The sequence below is a fragment of the Octopus sinensis genome, linkage group LG24 (assembly GCF_006345805.1).
Source record: "Octopus sinensis linkage group LG24, ASM634580v1, whole genome shotgun sequence".
In the NCBI taxonomy this organism is placed as follows: domain Eukaryota; kingdom Metazoa; phylum Mollusca; class Cephalopoda; order Octopoda; family Octopodidae; genus Octopus; species Octopus sinensis.
The window spans coordinates 10,340,998-10,355,575 of record NC_043020.1 but is presented as its reverse complement, the minus strand read 5'-3'; the positions used below and the strand labels follow the sequence as shown (position 1 = coordinate 10,355,575).

Sequence of the window (14,578 nt, the reverse complement as noted above, 5' to 3'; positions counted from 1 at the left end):
GGTTTTGTCAAAATAATCAATTCCTTTTTCAAATTCTCCTTGCATTTCCCAGACATGACCTTTGGCATGGCTTGCCCAAATATCAATTTTGTTGATAGCAAGAGACTGAAAAAAAAAAGTCAATAAGAAAAGAAATCAATAGGCGCAAAAGTGGCTATGTGGTAAGTAGCTTGCTTACCAACCACATGGTTCCAGGTTCAGTTCCACTGTGTGGCACCTTGGGCAAGTGTCTTCTACCGTAGCCCCAAGTCGACCAAAGCCTTGTGAGTGGATTTGGTAGACGGAAACTGAAAGAAGCCCGTCGTATATATATATGTGTGTATATGTTTGTGTGTCTGTGTTTGTCCCCCCAACATTGTTTGACAACTGGTGCTGGTGTGTTTATGTCCCTGTAACTTAGCGGTTCGGCAAAAGAGACCGATAGAATAAGTACTAGGCTTACAAAGAATAAGTCCTGGGGCGATTTGCTTGACTAAAAAGGCGGTGCTCCAGCATGGCCACAGTCAAATGACTGAAACAAGTAAAAGAATAAAATAATAAAGATATAAATGCCTACCTGAGCATGGCTTGAACAACTGATATTGGCTAACTCACAACTGGCTGACATGGTGAACTTCAAATAATGTGTGAAAATTTCCCTACCAAAATGTCAGGTCTAACCTTCTAGAAAAACACTCCAGAATATAAAAAGCTAATGAATTCAACTAGCCCAGGTTTGTGGAGGCACATGACCTAGTGGTTAGTCATGTTGCACTCGTGATCTTGAGATCATGGTTTCAAATCCCAGATCAGCTGTGCAAAACACTTCATTTCATATTGCTATATGTATATATATAAGGGAAAGACATGATTGTGTGATACGAAGTTTGCTTCCCTTCCGATTCACATGGTTGTGGGTTCAGTCTCAACGTGGGGCACTAGGCTATGCTTTCCACTACAGCCATGGTGAGTTGAGAGAGACATACAAACATAACTAGATGATCACATATAAACAAAGAGAGGGAGAGAGAGAGAGGGAGAAAGAGAGAGAATGAGAGTAAAAGAGAGAATGAAAGAGTAACAATGAGAGAGATAGAGGGAGAGAGAGAGAGAATGAGAGTAAAAGAGAGAATGAAAGAGTAACAATGAGGAGAGAGAGGGGGAGAGAGAGAATGAGAGTAAAAGAGAGAATGAAAGAGTAAAAATGAGAGAGAGAGAGAGGGAGAGAGAGAGAATGAGAGTAAAAGAGAGAATGAAAGAGTAACAATGAGAGAGAGAGAGAGAGAGAGTAAAAGAGAGAAGGAAAGAGTAAAAATGAGAGAGAGAGAGAGAGGGAGAGAGAGAATGAGAGTAAAAGAGAGAATGAAAGAGTAACAATGAGAGAGAGAGAGTAAAAGAGAGAATGAAAGAGTAAAAATGAGAGAGAGAGAATGAGAGTAAAAGAGAGAATGAAAGAGTAACAATGAGAGAGAGAGAGAGGGAGAGAGAGAATGAGTAAAAGAGAGAATGAAGAGTAACAATGAGGAGAGAGAGGGGGAGAGAGAGAATGAGAGTAAAAGAGAGAATGAAAGAGTAAAAATGAGAGAGAGAGAGGGAGAGAGAGAGAATGAGAGTAAAAGAGAGAATGAAAGAGTAACAATGAGAGAGAGAGAGAGAGAGAGTAAAAGAGAGAAGGAAAGAGTAAAAATGAGAGAGAGAGAGAGAGGGAGAGAGAGAATGAGAGTAAAAGAGAGAATGAAAGAGTAACAATGAGAGAGAGAGAGTAAAAGAGAGAATGAAAGAGTAAAAATGAGAGAGAGAGAATGAGTAAAAGAGAGAATGAAAGAGTAACAATGAGAGAGAGAGAGAGGGAGAGAGAGAATGAGAGTAAAAGAGAGAATGAAAGAGTAACAATGAGAGAGAGAGAGAGAGAGAGAGAGAAGAGAGAATGTGGAGGAGAGAGAAAGAACGAGAGAAAAATTAAAATGTCTAATGTGAAATGAGTGTGGAATCAGCAGCGCCAAAGAAGTGGCGCCGGTTCAGCTGTGCCAAAACGTCTCATACCCAACTGTGTGAGTGGTAGTGTGTCCATGTGTGTGTGTGTGAGTGTAAATTAGAAATGAATATAAGAGAAAATGGGCAAAAGAAATAAAGGACAAGACAGACACACAAACATGCAGGCAGCCAGATGACAGACGAATGACTACAGTTTCATGCACTACAGACTCGCAGACTCGCAGACTCGCAGACTCACAGACTCGCAGATTCACAGACTCGCAGACTCGCAGACTCGCAGACTCGCAGACTCACAGATTCACAGACTCACAGACTCGCAGACTCGCAGACTCGCAGACTCACAGATTCACAGACTCGCAGACTCACAGATTCGCAGACTCGCAGACTCACAGACTCGCAGACTCGCAGACTCACAGACTCACAGACTACAGATACACAGGTGTGCAAACAGACAGAAATATGTTACCTGGTCAGCTTCTTTCACGGCTTCTTCATACATATTGTTTTCTTCAAGTCCAAATGCCATCATACTATGGACATAACTAGGAAAGCATATTTCAAACAAATATATAAACATGTGTATGGATATATCTTGCTTTTATCTTTTACTTGTTTCAGCCATTGGACTATGGCCATGCTGGGGCAGAGAGAGAGAGAGAGAGAGAGAGAGAGAGAAAGAGAGAGAAAAAGAGAGCAAGAGAGAGAAATCAAGAGAGAGATATATAGTAGTTATATATCTCTCCTTTCTATATATACATATTTCTTTTTTTACTTGTTTCAGTCATTTGACTGCGGCCATGCTGGAGCACCGCCTTTAGTCGAGCAAATCGACCCCGGGACTTATTCTTTGTAAGCCCAGTACTTATTCTATCGGTCTCTTTTGCCGAACTGCTAAGTGACAGGGACGTAAACACACCAGCATCGGTTGTCAAGTGATGTTGGATGGGACAAACACAGACACACATACATATATATATATACATATATACGACACACACACACACAAACACACACACATACACACACACACACATTCATAAACACATTTGTAAATAGAGGGTAAAAAGTCAACAATTCCAATGAGCATAGATAGATAATGGTTTCAAATCTTGGCACAAGGCCAGCAATTTCTGGGGAAGGGACAAATCAATTACATCAACCCCAGGATTCAGTTGGTACTTATTATGTTAACTCCAAAAGGATGAAAGGCAAAGTTGACCTTGGAGGAATTTGAACTCACACGGCCAAAATGCCACTTAGACAGACAGACAGAGACATAGATATATAGGTATACATAGAGAGATAGATAAGTAGATAGATAGATAGATAGATAGATAGATAGATAGATAGATAGATAGATAGATAGATAGATAGATGATAGATGTGTATGTATACACAGACACAGACACATACACACACACACAAAAACCTAGAAATACTTGGTTTCACAGAGAAAGATCAAAAGAAACTGATGTGGATTCTCAAAATCCACTCTATCAGTAGCACAGTGAAGATTTGTAAGACATTCCAAAGATTCTCCATCTGAGATTCTTTTGGTGGATAGAAGCACGACCTTCGAACTTTAGGTCTCACTGAGGAAATGACTAGAGACCGAGACCTCTGGAAGTATGCTGTGCATGAGAAGACCCGGCAGGACAAGTGAGACCATAACCCGTGGCCTTCTACATACCTTCCCTTCTTGGGACACAAAACTCTACTTGTGAAGACCTGTTGAGGCAAGTGAGGATCAGAATCGAAATCGATCAATGGAAATTGCAGCTGAGTTACCAGTGCCGGTGGCACGTAAGAGAACTATCTGTTCGTGACCGTTGCCAGCGCTGCCCCGACTGGCCTCGTGCCGGTGGCACGTAAAAAGCACCATCCGTTCATGTCCGTTGCCAGCCTCGCCTGGCCCCCGTGACGGTGGCACGTAAAAGCACCATCCGCTCGTGTCCGTTGCCAGCCTCACCTGGAGTGGTTGGCATTAGGAAGGGCATCCAGCCATAGAAACACTGCCAGATCAGACTGGGCCTGATGCAGCCTTCTTGCTTCACAGACCCCAGTTGAACCGTCCAACCCATGCTAGCATGGAAAACGGACGCTAAATGATGATGATGATGATGATGATGATGCATACCGCTAGGCACATGCACCAACAGCTCAACCAACACACCAACTCAACTGCATATTTACGAATACCAGGAAATCTCTTAACTCAAAATGTCTTGTCACTTTGTTAGTGACTGGCTTAAAAGCAAAGGCATTTTATGAAAAGTAACGGTAGATATATACAGTTAGATGAACTGAGGTAGGAATAAAAGTAATGAAAGTCATTATTGTGAATTGTTAAAGAGATTCAAAAGCATACCGGTTTTGTAAAATTACTAATCATTGCTTTGAATGCACACCGATTACTGAACGGTATCAGGTCTACTAGTCCCTGAGTAAAAAGATTATGTGTTAGGGAAGTAAGTAGTTCTGGATTTGGTGCAATTAGGGTAGATATAGAATAAAACTCAAAGAAAAATACATACATATATAGAAGAAAATAAGTCTTACCCATGGTTGGGAACAGATGGAGTCCAATGACAGAGGACACTACCAACAGGGTGGAGAAGTTGAGGAGTTTTCCCAAGATAATAGTTAGCAAACTGTGACAGTTTCAAAGCCAAAATATCTAAAGGTGTCTCTACCAAAATGTCCTGCCAGATTTTACAGGCACCTAACAGATCTCTGAAAATTAAAAGAAAAACTTGTAAAATATATCATCATAAATTTTGTTTACTCTTACTCTTTTACTTGTTTCAGTCATTTGACTGCGGCCATGCTGGAGCACCACCTTTAGTCGAGCAAATCGACCCCCAGGACTTATTCTTTGTAAGCCCAGTACTTATTTTATCGGTCTCTTTTGCCGAACCGCTAAGTGACGGGGACGTAAACACACCAGCATCGGTTGTCAAGCAATGCTAGGGGGACAAACACAGACACACACACATACATACATATATATACATTCGAAGCTTTCTTCCAAGGGATCTAATGCGCTTGGCTTAGATTTCCCTTGGGGGCTGCCCAGATCGGAGCAATCTCAAGATTAATCAGCCGAAATTGCAAAGATGATCCGGTTCTTGACTGATGACTGAGGGCTTCGAATGTCCCGTCCTGTGGTTCTTGTGTCGTCTCCTTGGTGTTTCACGTTCTTGTCCATGTTTGTATTTATTATTTACTGTTTACATATACATATATATATATATATATACATATATACGACAGGCTTCTTTCAGTTTCTGTCTACCAAATCCACTCACAAGGCATTGGTCAGCCTGGGGCTATAGCAGAAGACACTTGCTCAAGATGCCACGCAGTGGGACTGAACCCGGAACCATGTGGTTGGTTAGCAAGCTACTTACCACACAGCCACTCCTCCGTTTCATCAAAAATTTTGTTAAAGAGGACAAGCATGTTCAATTTGATAATAATTGATATAAATGTTGGTTGATTGGTTTGTTGATATCTCCTCCTGTCACTATAGAGAGAGAGGAGGAGGAAAAAGTGAGTAAAGGAAAGACAGAGAGAGAGTGGCTGTGTGGTAAGTAGCTTGCTAAACAACCACATGGTTCCGGGTTCAGTCCCACTGCGTGGCACCTTGGGCAAGTGTCTTCTACTATAGCCTCGGGCTGACCAAAGCCTTGTGAGTGGATTTGGTAGACGGAAACTGAAAGAAGCCCGTCGTATATATGTATATATATATATATATATATGCGTGTGTGTGTTTGTGTGTCTGTGTTTGTCCCCCTAGCATTGCTTGACAACCGATGCTGGTGTGTTTACGTCCCCGTTACTTAGTGGTTCGGCAAAAAGAGACCGATAGAATAAGTACTGGGCTTACAAAGAATAAGTCCCGGGGTCGAGTTCCTCGATTAAAGGCGGTGCTCCAGCATGGCCGCAGTCAAATGACTGAAACAAGTAAAAGAGTAAAAGAGTAAAAGAGTATAAGAGGTGCAGGAAGAGTGCTTTATAACTTTCTGAAAAATATAGTTTTTATGAAATTTTGCAGATTATTATAATTATTATGGTCAGGTTCCAATTCAAGCCACACCAACTAGATCCACCTGCTTCACTTCTCAATCCATTTTCATTGCTTTGTGGTCCTGGATACATTCCAGGCCAGGTCTTACAACTGTTTCCAGCACATTTATTATATCCCTTCATCAGAGACGGTGTGAGAGGATGGTTAAGAATAAGTTAATTTAGATAAGATATAAAATAGAAAAGAAAATAGATGTGAGATATGTAGGGATATTGCATTTTTTTTTACGGCAGAATGGTATACATTTAATATTCCAATACCTTATGAGTAAAATCCAATAGAATTTAGAATTGGTCATTCCCATCAACAGCAATCAATTCTTAATTATCTGTCCCTTTTCTCTCATAATTTCACCTTCTGTCCCTTGAGAGTATATCCTGGCACTTTATCGCCCCTTCCTACTGGGGTAGCCATGTATCTCCCTTACAGTAAGACACTTGGTTTTGTACCTCTATTATTCATTAGCCTCATAACACCCAGCACAAAGCCATCTTCCTTAATACTATACCCCCAGTTAGTCAAGGAGTCTCATCATGCAAGTTACCTAGTGACCTTACTCATGCTAGTGACATGCAAAAGCACCCCAGTACACTCTCTATGGTGGCTGGCATTAGGAACGGCATCCAGCCATAGAAATTATGCCAGAACAGACATAGGAGCTTAACGCAGTCCTCTTGATTGTCAGATCCTGTCAAACTATCCAACACATTCCTGATGGAAAATGGATGCCAAATGATGACGATGATTATGATAATGATGAGAAGATAACTCTGTAGTTATTTCACACTAATTTGGCCTCATCAAAGAAACTATAAACTCACTGTACCTGTGTTTTAAAGAGTTTAACAACTGAATCGCTAAATCATTAAATAGAATCAAACATTTGTTTATATAAGCGTGGAGAATTGCTTAAAAATTACTTTTTTTTTAAGGCTAGTTTACTTAGCTAACAGTGATAAGTTCAAATTAAATTCTAAATTTTGGTCAGTTTTTGTACTGCATCAGACACACCAGTTCTAGCTTTTTATCCATATTAAACTTTGTTCCTTATTTACTTACCCTTTGGCACCACATTCAATAGCATCAACATGAAGTGCCTCCCATGGTGTAACAGTGGCAGCTTTTGACAATTCCTTTAGTTGCTTGACTTCTTCTTGGAAACTTGTGTTTCCAAGTAAATTTTGGTTTGGTGAGAGAATAGCAAGACCCTTCTGGAAAACATGTCCCATGACTGGATTTTTGAAATAGAAAATGAAAACAACTCAACAAAAGGAGAATAAACTGAAATCAGCAACTTTATACATATTAACACCCAAAGATAGAAAACTTTCTTTCCAAGCACCAAATCCACTCACAAGGCTTTGGTTGATCCAGTGGTAGATGTTTGTGCACAGTGCCGTATAGTAGGATTGAACTCAAGATTACATGGTTAAGAAGAAAGATTTTTTTAACTACACAACCATACCAGCATCTGATATATATACATATTTCTTTATTACCCACAAGGAGCTAAACATAGAGGGGACAAACAAGGACAGACATAGGTATTAAGTCGATTACATTGACCCCAGTGCGTAACTGGTACTTAATTTATCGACCCCGAAAGGATGAAAGGCAAAGTCAACCTCGGCGGAATTTGAACTCAGAACGTAGCGGCAAACGAAATACCTATTTCTTTATTACCCACAAAGTGCTAAACACAGAGGGGACAAACAAGGACAGACATAGGTATTAAGTCGATTACATCGACCCCAGTGCGTAGCTGGTACTTAATTTATCGACCCCGAAAGGATGAAAGGCAAAGTCGACCTCGGCGGAATTTGAACTCAGAACGTAGCAGCAAACGAAATACCGCTAAGCATTTTGCCCGGCGTGCTAACGTTTCTGCCAGATATACATATAATGTGTGTGTGTGTGTGTGTGTGTGTGTGTGTGTGTGTGTGTGTGTGTGTGTGTGTGTGTGTGTGTGTGTGTGTGTGTGTGTGTGTCTTTTGCCATAACGCCAAAGATCCAATACCTATTTCTTTACTACCCACAAGGGGCTAAACATAGAGGGGACAAACAAAGACAGACAAAGGAATTAAGTCGATTACATCGACCCCAGTGCGAAACTGGTACTTAATTTATCGACCCCGAAAGGATGAAAGGCAAAGTCGACCTTGGCGGAATTTGAACTCAGAATGTAACGACAGACGAAATACGGCCACGCATTTCGCCCGGCGTGCTAACGTTTCTGCCAGCTCGCCGCCAAAGATCCAATATAGGTTGGCAAACAAATACTGCAAAGCAAAGTAAATGTATGTATGCAAATGAATCTGCTGAGGACACCGCCAGGAAGAACTCTCTCAATGCACTTAGGATGGCTTCAGCATGAAGAAGAGGAAGAGAAGAGCAGCATTGTCATTGGTTACCACGTATTACACTTACTCTTTCTCTTTTACTCTTTTACTTGTTTCAGTCATTTGACTGCGGCCATGCTGGAGCACCGCCTTTAATCGAGCAACTCGACCCCGGGACTTATTCTTTTGTAAGCCCAGTACTTATTCTATCGGTCTCTTTTGCCGAACTGCTAAGTAACGGGGGACATAAACACACCAGCATCGGTTGTCAAGCAATGCTAGGGGGACAAACACAGACACACAAACACACACACACACACATATATATATATATATATATATATATATACAGATATACGATGGGCTTTTTTTCAGTTTCTGTCTACCAAATTCACTCACAAGGCTTTGGTCGGCCTGAGGCTATAGTAGAAGACACTTGCCCAAGGTGCCATGCAGTGGGACTGAACCAGGAACCACGTGGTTGGTAAACAAGCTACTTACCACACAGCCACTCACAATGAGCCACCCCTGAAGCAACAAGCAACATTCAGCACACTAAACAAGAAATTCTTTCTCTACTGCTTCTGCACGAGCTGCAGAGACTGCAGCCCAAAGCACAGGTCAACTTACAAAAGATGTTGCAGCAATTGCTGCTGCACATGCTAATGAGACTACAGGAGAAAGACAATAACAGATGTTGCTCTATTCGGCAAACAGGAAAACATCAGCTAACAATACCAATTTCTTTATTACCCACAAGGGGCTAAACACAGAGTGGACAAACAAGGACAGACAAACGGATCAAGTCGATTACATCGCCCCAGTGCGTAACTGGTACTTAATTTATCGATCCCGAAAGGATGAAAGGCAAAGTCAACCTCGGCGGAATTTGAACTCAGAACGTAACGGCAAACGAAATACGGCTACGCATTTCGCCCGGCGTGCTAACATTTCTGCCAGCGCGCCACCTTTGATACCCTTATCCCCTTATTTATTTAATTAGTGTAATCTTCACAGCATGCTCTCTGTTAAGCGCCCCCGATTGTGAGGTAGGCATCATATACTACACTTTTCATCTTTGCTGCACAGGCCATACATCAAATTTTTTATTCAGATAATGTTGTATGTACAACCCAGTTGTATGTGCAACAGGTGAACATACTATTTCTCTTTACACCATATCTTTAGGCTCATCCTTTCCATCTGCTAAACAGGAGGCGGTCGAAAAAGCCAGCTTCTATATATGGCTGAAGCGGGAAGACAGAAAATGGCTTGAAAGTCATAAATACGCCGACAGGAAATAACATCATTAGGTGAGACAAGCTGACTGACAGGTGATGGTCGTTTACGAAAAGCGCAGGCTAAAACTATGCGCCTTCACAAGTCAGTTAAGGTGAGACAGTGTCACGTGACAACTTGCTGGGGCTGTTTGCTGGAGCCTATGCGGCAGGTATTTAAAGAGAAAAATTTGACAAGACAGTCAGTAACCGGCTGACACTCGCTCACGATACATCAAAGAGGCCAGGGAACAGAAGAAAGAAGACATGCACCCAACACCAGAGCTGAAGACACCTCTGAAAGTGGGGACCCCGCCATGTCAAAACGGTAGAGGAGTAGGGGGCCAAAACCGGACGTGGTTCCTCCTGATGATGTCTTGAGTTAACTGGATCCTATAAAGGAGCTGTTGTGGTAGCAGACCATGAAACACAGTTGTAATTCCTGTCAGCAATTATGTGGTAAGGAAAATATACTCAATTACTGCCGGTTTTTTTACAGATCGACCTACTGTCCCAATGGAAAACAATGACAATGGTGTGGGTGTATGACTCTGCAAGTTCACTATTGAGCTAAGTAAATCAAACAATGCAGGAAACATCTGCCATTATGATTTCTTTCATTCAGTTCAGAGGTGCATCTGTGAATGGTCTAATAACCAAACAGGCATACTTACCAAACAGCCTGGGCAATGCCGGTTATGCCTGCTAGTATATATGTATATCTTTATATATAAAAGTGAAGTTGTGTGAGTGTCTGTCTCGTACGATTTAGATTCCTAACTACTCCCATATTTTGCGGTGCAGTTTAACCAAAAGCGAGTATCTTATAGTCATGATTCATATTGAGCCCTTCTGGGTATTAGCGCGCGTCTACGATGAGCCTACGATTTAAAAAAAAATTTACCATCATTTTTTCCCATTTTTAATGCATTTTTTTTGCTATTATATAAGGGAAGTAACTTTCTAAAAATGCTTATATAGTTATTTCCCTTACAAACCCGAGCGATACTGCTAGTATATATATATATATATATATATATATAAAACACAGGATGTGTGTCTGTCTGTGTATTAGTCATGTTGTTAAAATTCGAGATCCACATAGGGTCCATGGAGTGTCATGGGCTAAAAAAATTTTCAACTTCTTGCCTAATTGCAGGCCCAAGGGCAGATAAACTGCATTTTTAAAACATTTTCATGGCATTAAGGTCTGTAACTTGAAGAGTATCCAGTTGCTTTCCTTCAAATTTGCAACAAACATTAATTAGGCTCCTCAAATTGCTGTTGACTAAAAAATATTTCTGGGGCCAACTATGCCCCCCACCACCCAGATGCAGATTAATCAGATTTGAGTATACTGCACTGGGTTTTATCTCTGTTTCTTTTTGACAATAAAATATTGACACTACTTAGGCATTACTGCATTGATATATAAAATAACACATACAACTCACTTATTATTATCATATAATAAACAAACAGAAGTTCATGTATGAAATTGATTCTTTTTCCACTTCAATTACAACATGTTTTTTTCTTATAAAATACACACATACAGAAGGAGTAAATCTATATATATAACTAGCACTATGACCCAACAACGCCGAGTTATAGTGCTAGTGCATGCATATACAGCTGCGTGCATGCGCACATACACGCGAGTACTGTCCAAATCTCCGACCAATCACATACAGCTAGCTGGCATTCAATTGGCATATCAAGTTTCGGGCATTTTGATTGGATTTTGGATAGAAAATTCACAAAAAAGTCACTTCTATTGATTTTTTAATGGCTTTGCGGGGGTGACTGGGGGAAATGTAAAGATGTGCACGACCACCCTTGGATGCTTTTGAATGACTATAGAAAGTGCGAGCCCTCTAACTGACAAATTGTGGATTTGTATAAAGGACACGCACACAGACATTTTGCCGTTTATATAGAGAGAGATAACACTTTGAATGTCGCTCCCAGAGAGAAGAGGAAAAGTTATAACTCAATCAACGATGTGTATTACTGCTATATATATCTATATATATATATACTTATATATATATATATGTATATATATGTATAAATTATACAATTTTAAGTAGAGATTGTCAAATTTAACAATACTCAGAAACAGGCGAGAATTAAAGTGCTCTAATTGAGCTAATTTCCAATTTATGATTTCCATGGAAGCAATATTTCAATGGAGTGCACATATATATTGAATATTCTATTGGATAATAGGTCATGTTCCTCTAGTTTTCTGCTGATATTGCCTCCATTGAAATCATATATATATATATCTATATATACCTATATATAGATATATATACCCTTTTCCTTCCGGTCTTTCAAAATGTGACCTCGTGTGTACCGTTGGCGATTTTTTTTTCTCTGTCTTCTCTTCTCTGGATCTTTCCTTCTCCTATGTTTCCAACGAAGAGCTCCGCTCGAAACGTTAAACCCTCCTTCTTTCCTTCTTTCCTGAGCGTCCAATAATACTATATTTGTTCCACGTCCTCGCGTTGTTATGTTTTTTTGTGCTTTCTTGTTTGGATTAACTATCATCATCATCATTTAACGTCCGTTTTCCGCGCTAGCACGGGTTGGACGGTTTCGACCGGGGTCTGGGGAGCTCGGGACTGCCCCAGGCTCCAGTCTAGTCTGGCAGTGTTTCTACAGCTGGATGCCCTTCCTAACGCCAACCACTCCGCGAGTGTAGTGGGTGTTTTTTACGTGCCACCTGCACAGGTGCCAGAGGGGTCTGGCATCGGCCACGTTCGGATGGTGCTTTTTATGGGGGGGGGTGCAGAAATATAGGGGAGCACCAGTGGGAGGGGTGGTTCAGAGGACAGGTACTAGGCAAGTAGAACGTAGGATATCGAGGAGAGAGGGGTAATGCATGGTGAAATAGCGTATTGAAGAGGGGGCTTCAAAGAGTAGACACCTATAATGGTGGTGGGGGGGGGTGCAGAAATATAGGGGAGCACCAGTGGGAGGGGTGGTCAGAGGACAGGTTCTAGGCAAGTAGAACGTAGGATATCGAGAGAGGGGTAATGCATGGTGAATAGCGTATTGAAGAGGGGGGTTCAAAGAGTAGACACCTATAATGGTGGTGATATATTATAATATTATATATAGAATATATATATATATATATCTATATATATATATATATATATATATATATATAAAATTATAACAATAAGGGTTTTGCAACAAGTTGCTTGACCACATACCAAAAATTTTAGAAATTTGGTATGTGGTCAAGCATCTTGTTGCAAAACCCTTATTGTTATAATTATATATAAAAAAAAAACTTTTTGTATAAGTTTTTAACGAATATGGTCCTTTTCCATACCGAAAAACTACTAGGTGAAATTTGTTGATTTTATTAAATTAATTATCTTTCACCCTATATCTGTAATGTATATATATATATCTTTAAACACACCAACACACACATATATACATATATATCTCCATGCTGGTGGCACGTAACAAACACCATCCAATCGTGACCGTTGCCAGCCTCGCCTGGCCTCCGTGCCGGTGGCACGTAAAAAGCACCATCCAAGCGTGGCCGTTCGCCAGCCTCATATGGCACCTGTGTCGGTGGCACATAAAAAGCACCCACTACACTCACGGAGTGGTTGGCGTTAGGAAGGGCATCCAGCTGTAGAAACACTGCCAGATCTGACTGGCCTGGTGCAGCCTTCGGGCTTCCCAGACCCCAGTTGAACTGTCCAACCCATGCTAGCATGGAAAGTGGACATTAAACGATGATGATGATGATGATGATGATATGAAGGGCTTAACCCTTTAGTGTTCGCATTATTCTGCCAAAATTAATCCTTTTTTATCCACACTGCTTTGAACTAATCATGCATTATCTTGTAGCTATGAGATTATGATGAGGTAGCTGTTAATTTTTAAAACGATATTGTAGGGTTGGTGTGAGAGACCAGATCTGGCTAGTTTGAACATAAAACAGGCAGAATACTCCTGGCCAAATATGACCAGTTTAAATGCTAAAGGGTTAATATAATTTTTGTCAGCCAAGATCGCTCACAAGACATCTGGCAGCTCGAGTCAATAGTAGAATACACTTGAGCAAAGTACTGCAGAGGGTGGGACTGAGCAAAGGGGACAATAACTGAAGCTGGATTACCTTTGATCATAGGTCTGCACGGTCAGGGCCAAGCTGGGACCAAATAACAACAACAACAACAACAGATACACAGGACAACAAGAACAACAGATACTGCAACAATTGACAAAAGTACCCTTTAGATCGATACAGGAACGTGACAGTGTGTTGTTCTTTTTTAAGCTAATTATTCAAAATTAAATTTTTAAAAAATTAAATTAATTACTCACTGAAATCTGGATCAGCCTCAAACATTTTAGTTGTTGTGGTTGTGAGGCCCCCGAGAGCCTCATCATTACAGAATCGGACCAGCTGGTGTGATAGAAAAGATTAGTAAATCTTTTTTTTTAACATATCAAGTCTCTATTATTCTATATTTTAGCTACAGAGTACTTGCATTAAAATACTTACTCCACTCTGAGCCCTCATCCACATCCACCCTTTCACACACCCTTCAGATTACTTCAGACAGCCTCAATTCACTATTGACTATTCCATCCATGCACACATGCTATAACACACCTACACACTGTCACATCCACCCATACACACACCTGTCAGTAATAGCTGTTGATCTCTCACTACAGCAATAGTGCACACACACACACACATAGAGATTACTTACACAAACACATACAAACAGTTAATAGCACACACACACACACAACACACACACACATAGAGATTACTTACACAAACACATACAAACAGTTAATAGCACACACACACACAACACACACACACACACACACACACACAC

General features: G+C 40.7%; 1 protein-coding gene across 4 annotated transcripts in view; it reads right to left on the bottom strand.

Annotated features, from left to right (window-relative positions):
* The window catches only part of LOC115223987 (tetratricopeptide repeat protein 38), a 59,894-nt gene that overhangs the window by 23,479 nt on the left and 21,837 nt on the right, over window positions 1-14,578 (bottom strand). For 3 of the 4 annotated variants that reach the window (XM_029794761.2, XM_029794764.2, XM_029794763.2), the window contains exons 4-8: window positions 14,049-14,130; window positions 7,124-7,295; window positions 4,534-4,707; window positions 2,441-2,516; window positions 1-105 (exon numbers count right to left, since the gene is read on the bottom strand). The exon at window positions 1-105 is cut by the window's left edge and continues 15 nt beyond it. In XM_029794761.2, coding sequence (XP_029650621.1) covers window positions 1-105; window positions 2,441-2,516; window positions 4,534-4,707; window positions 7,124-7,295; window positions 14,049-14,130 — 609 coding nt within the window. The remainder of the gene's footprint in view (window positions 106-2,440; window positions 2,517-4,533; window positions 4,708-7,123; window positions 7,296-14,048; window positions 14,131-14,578) is intronic. The other variant, XM_036512767.1, reaches the window with a different exon arrangement.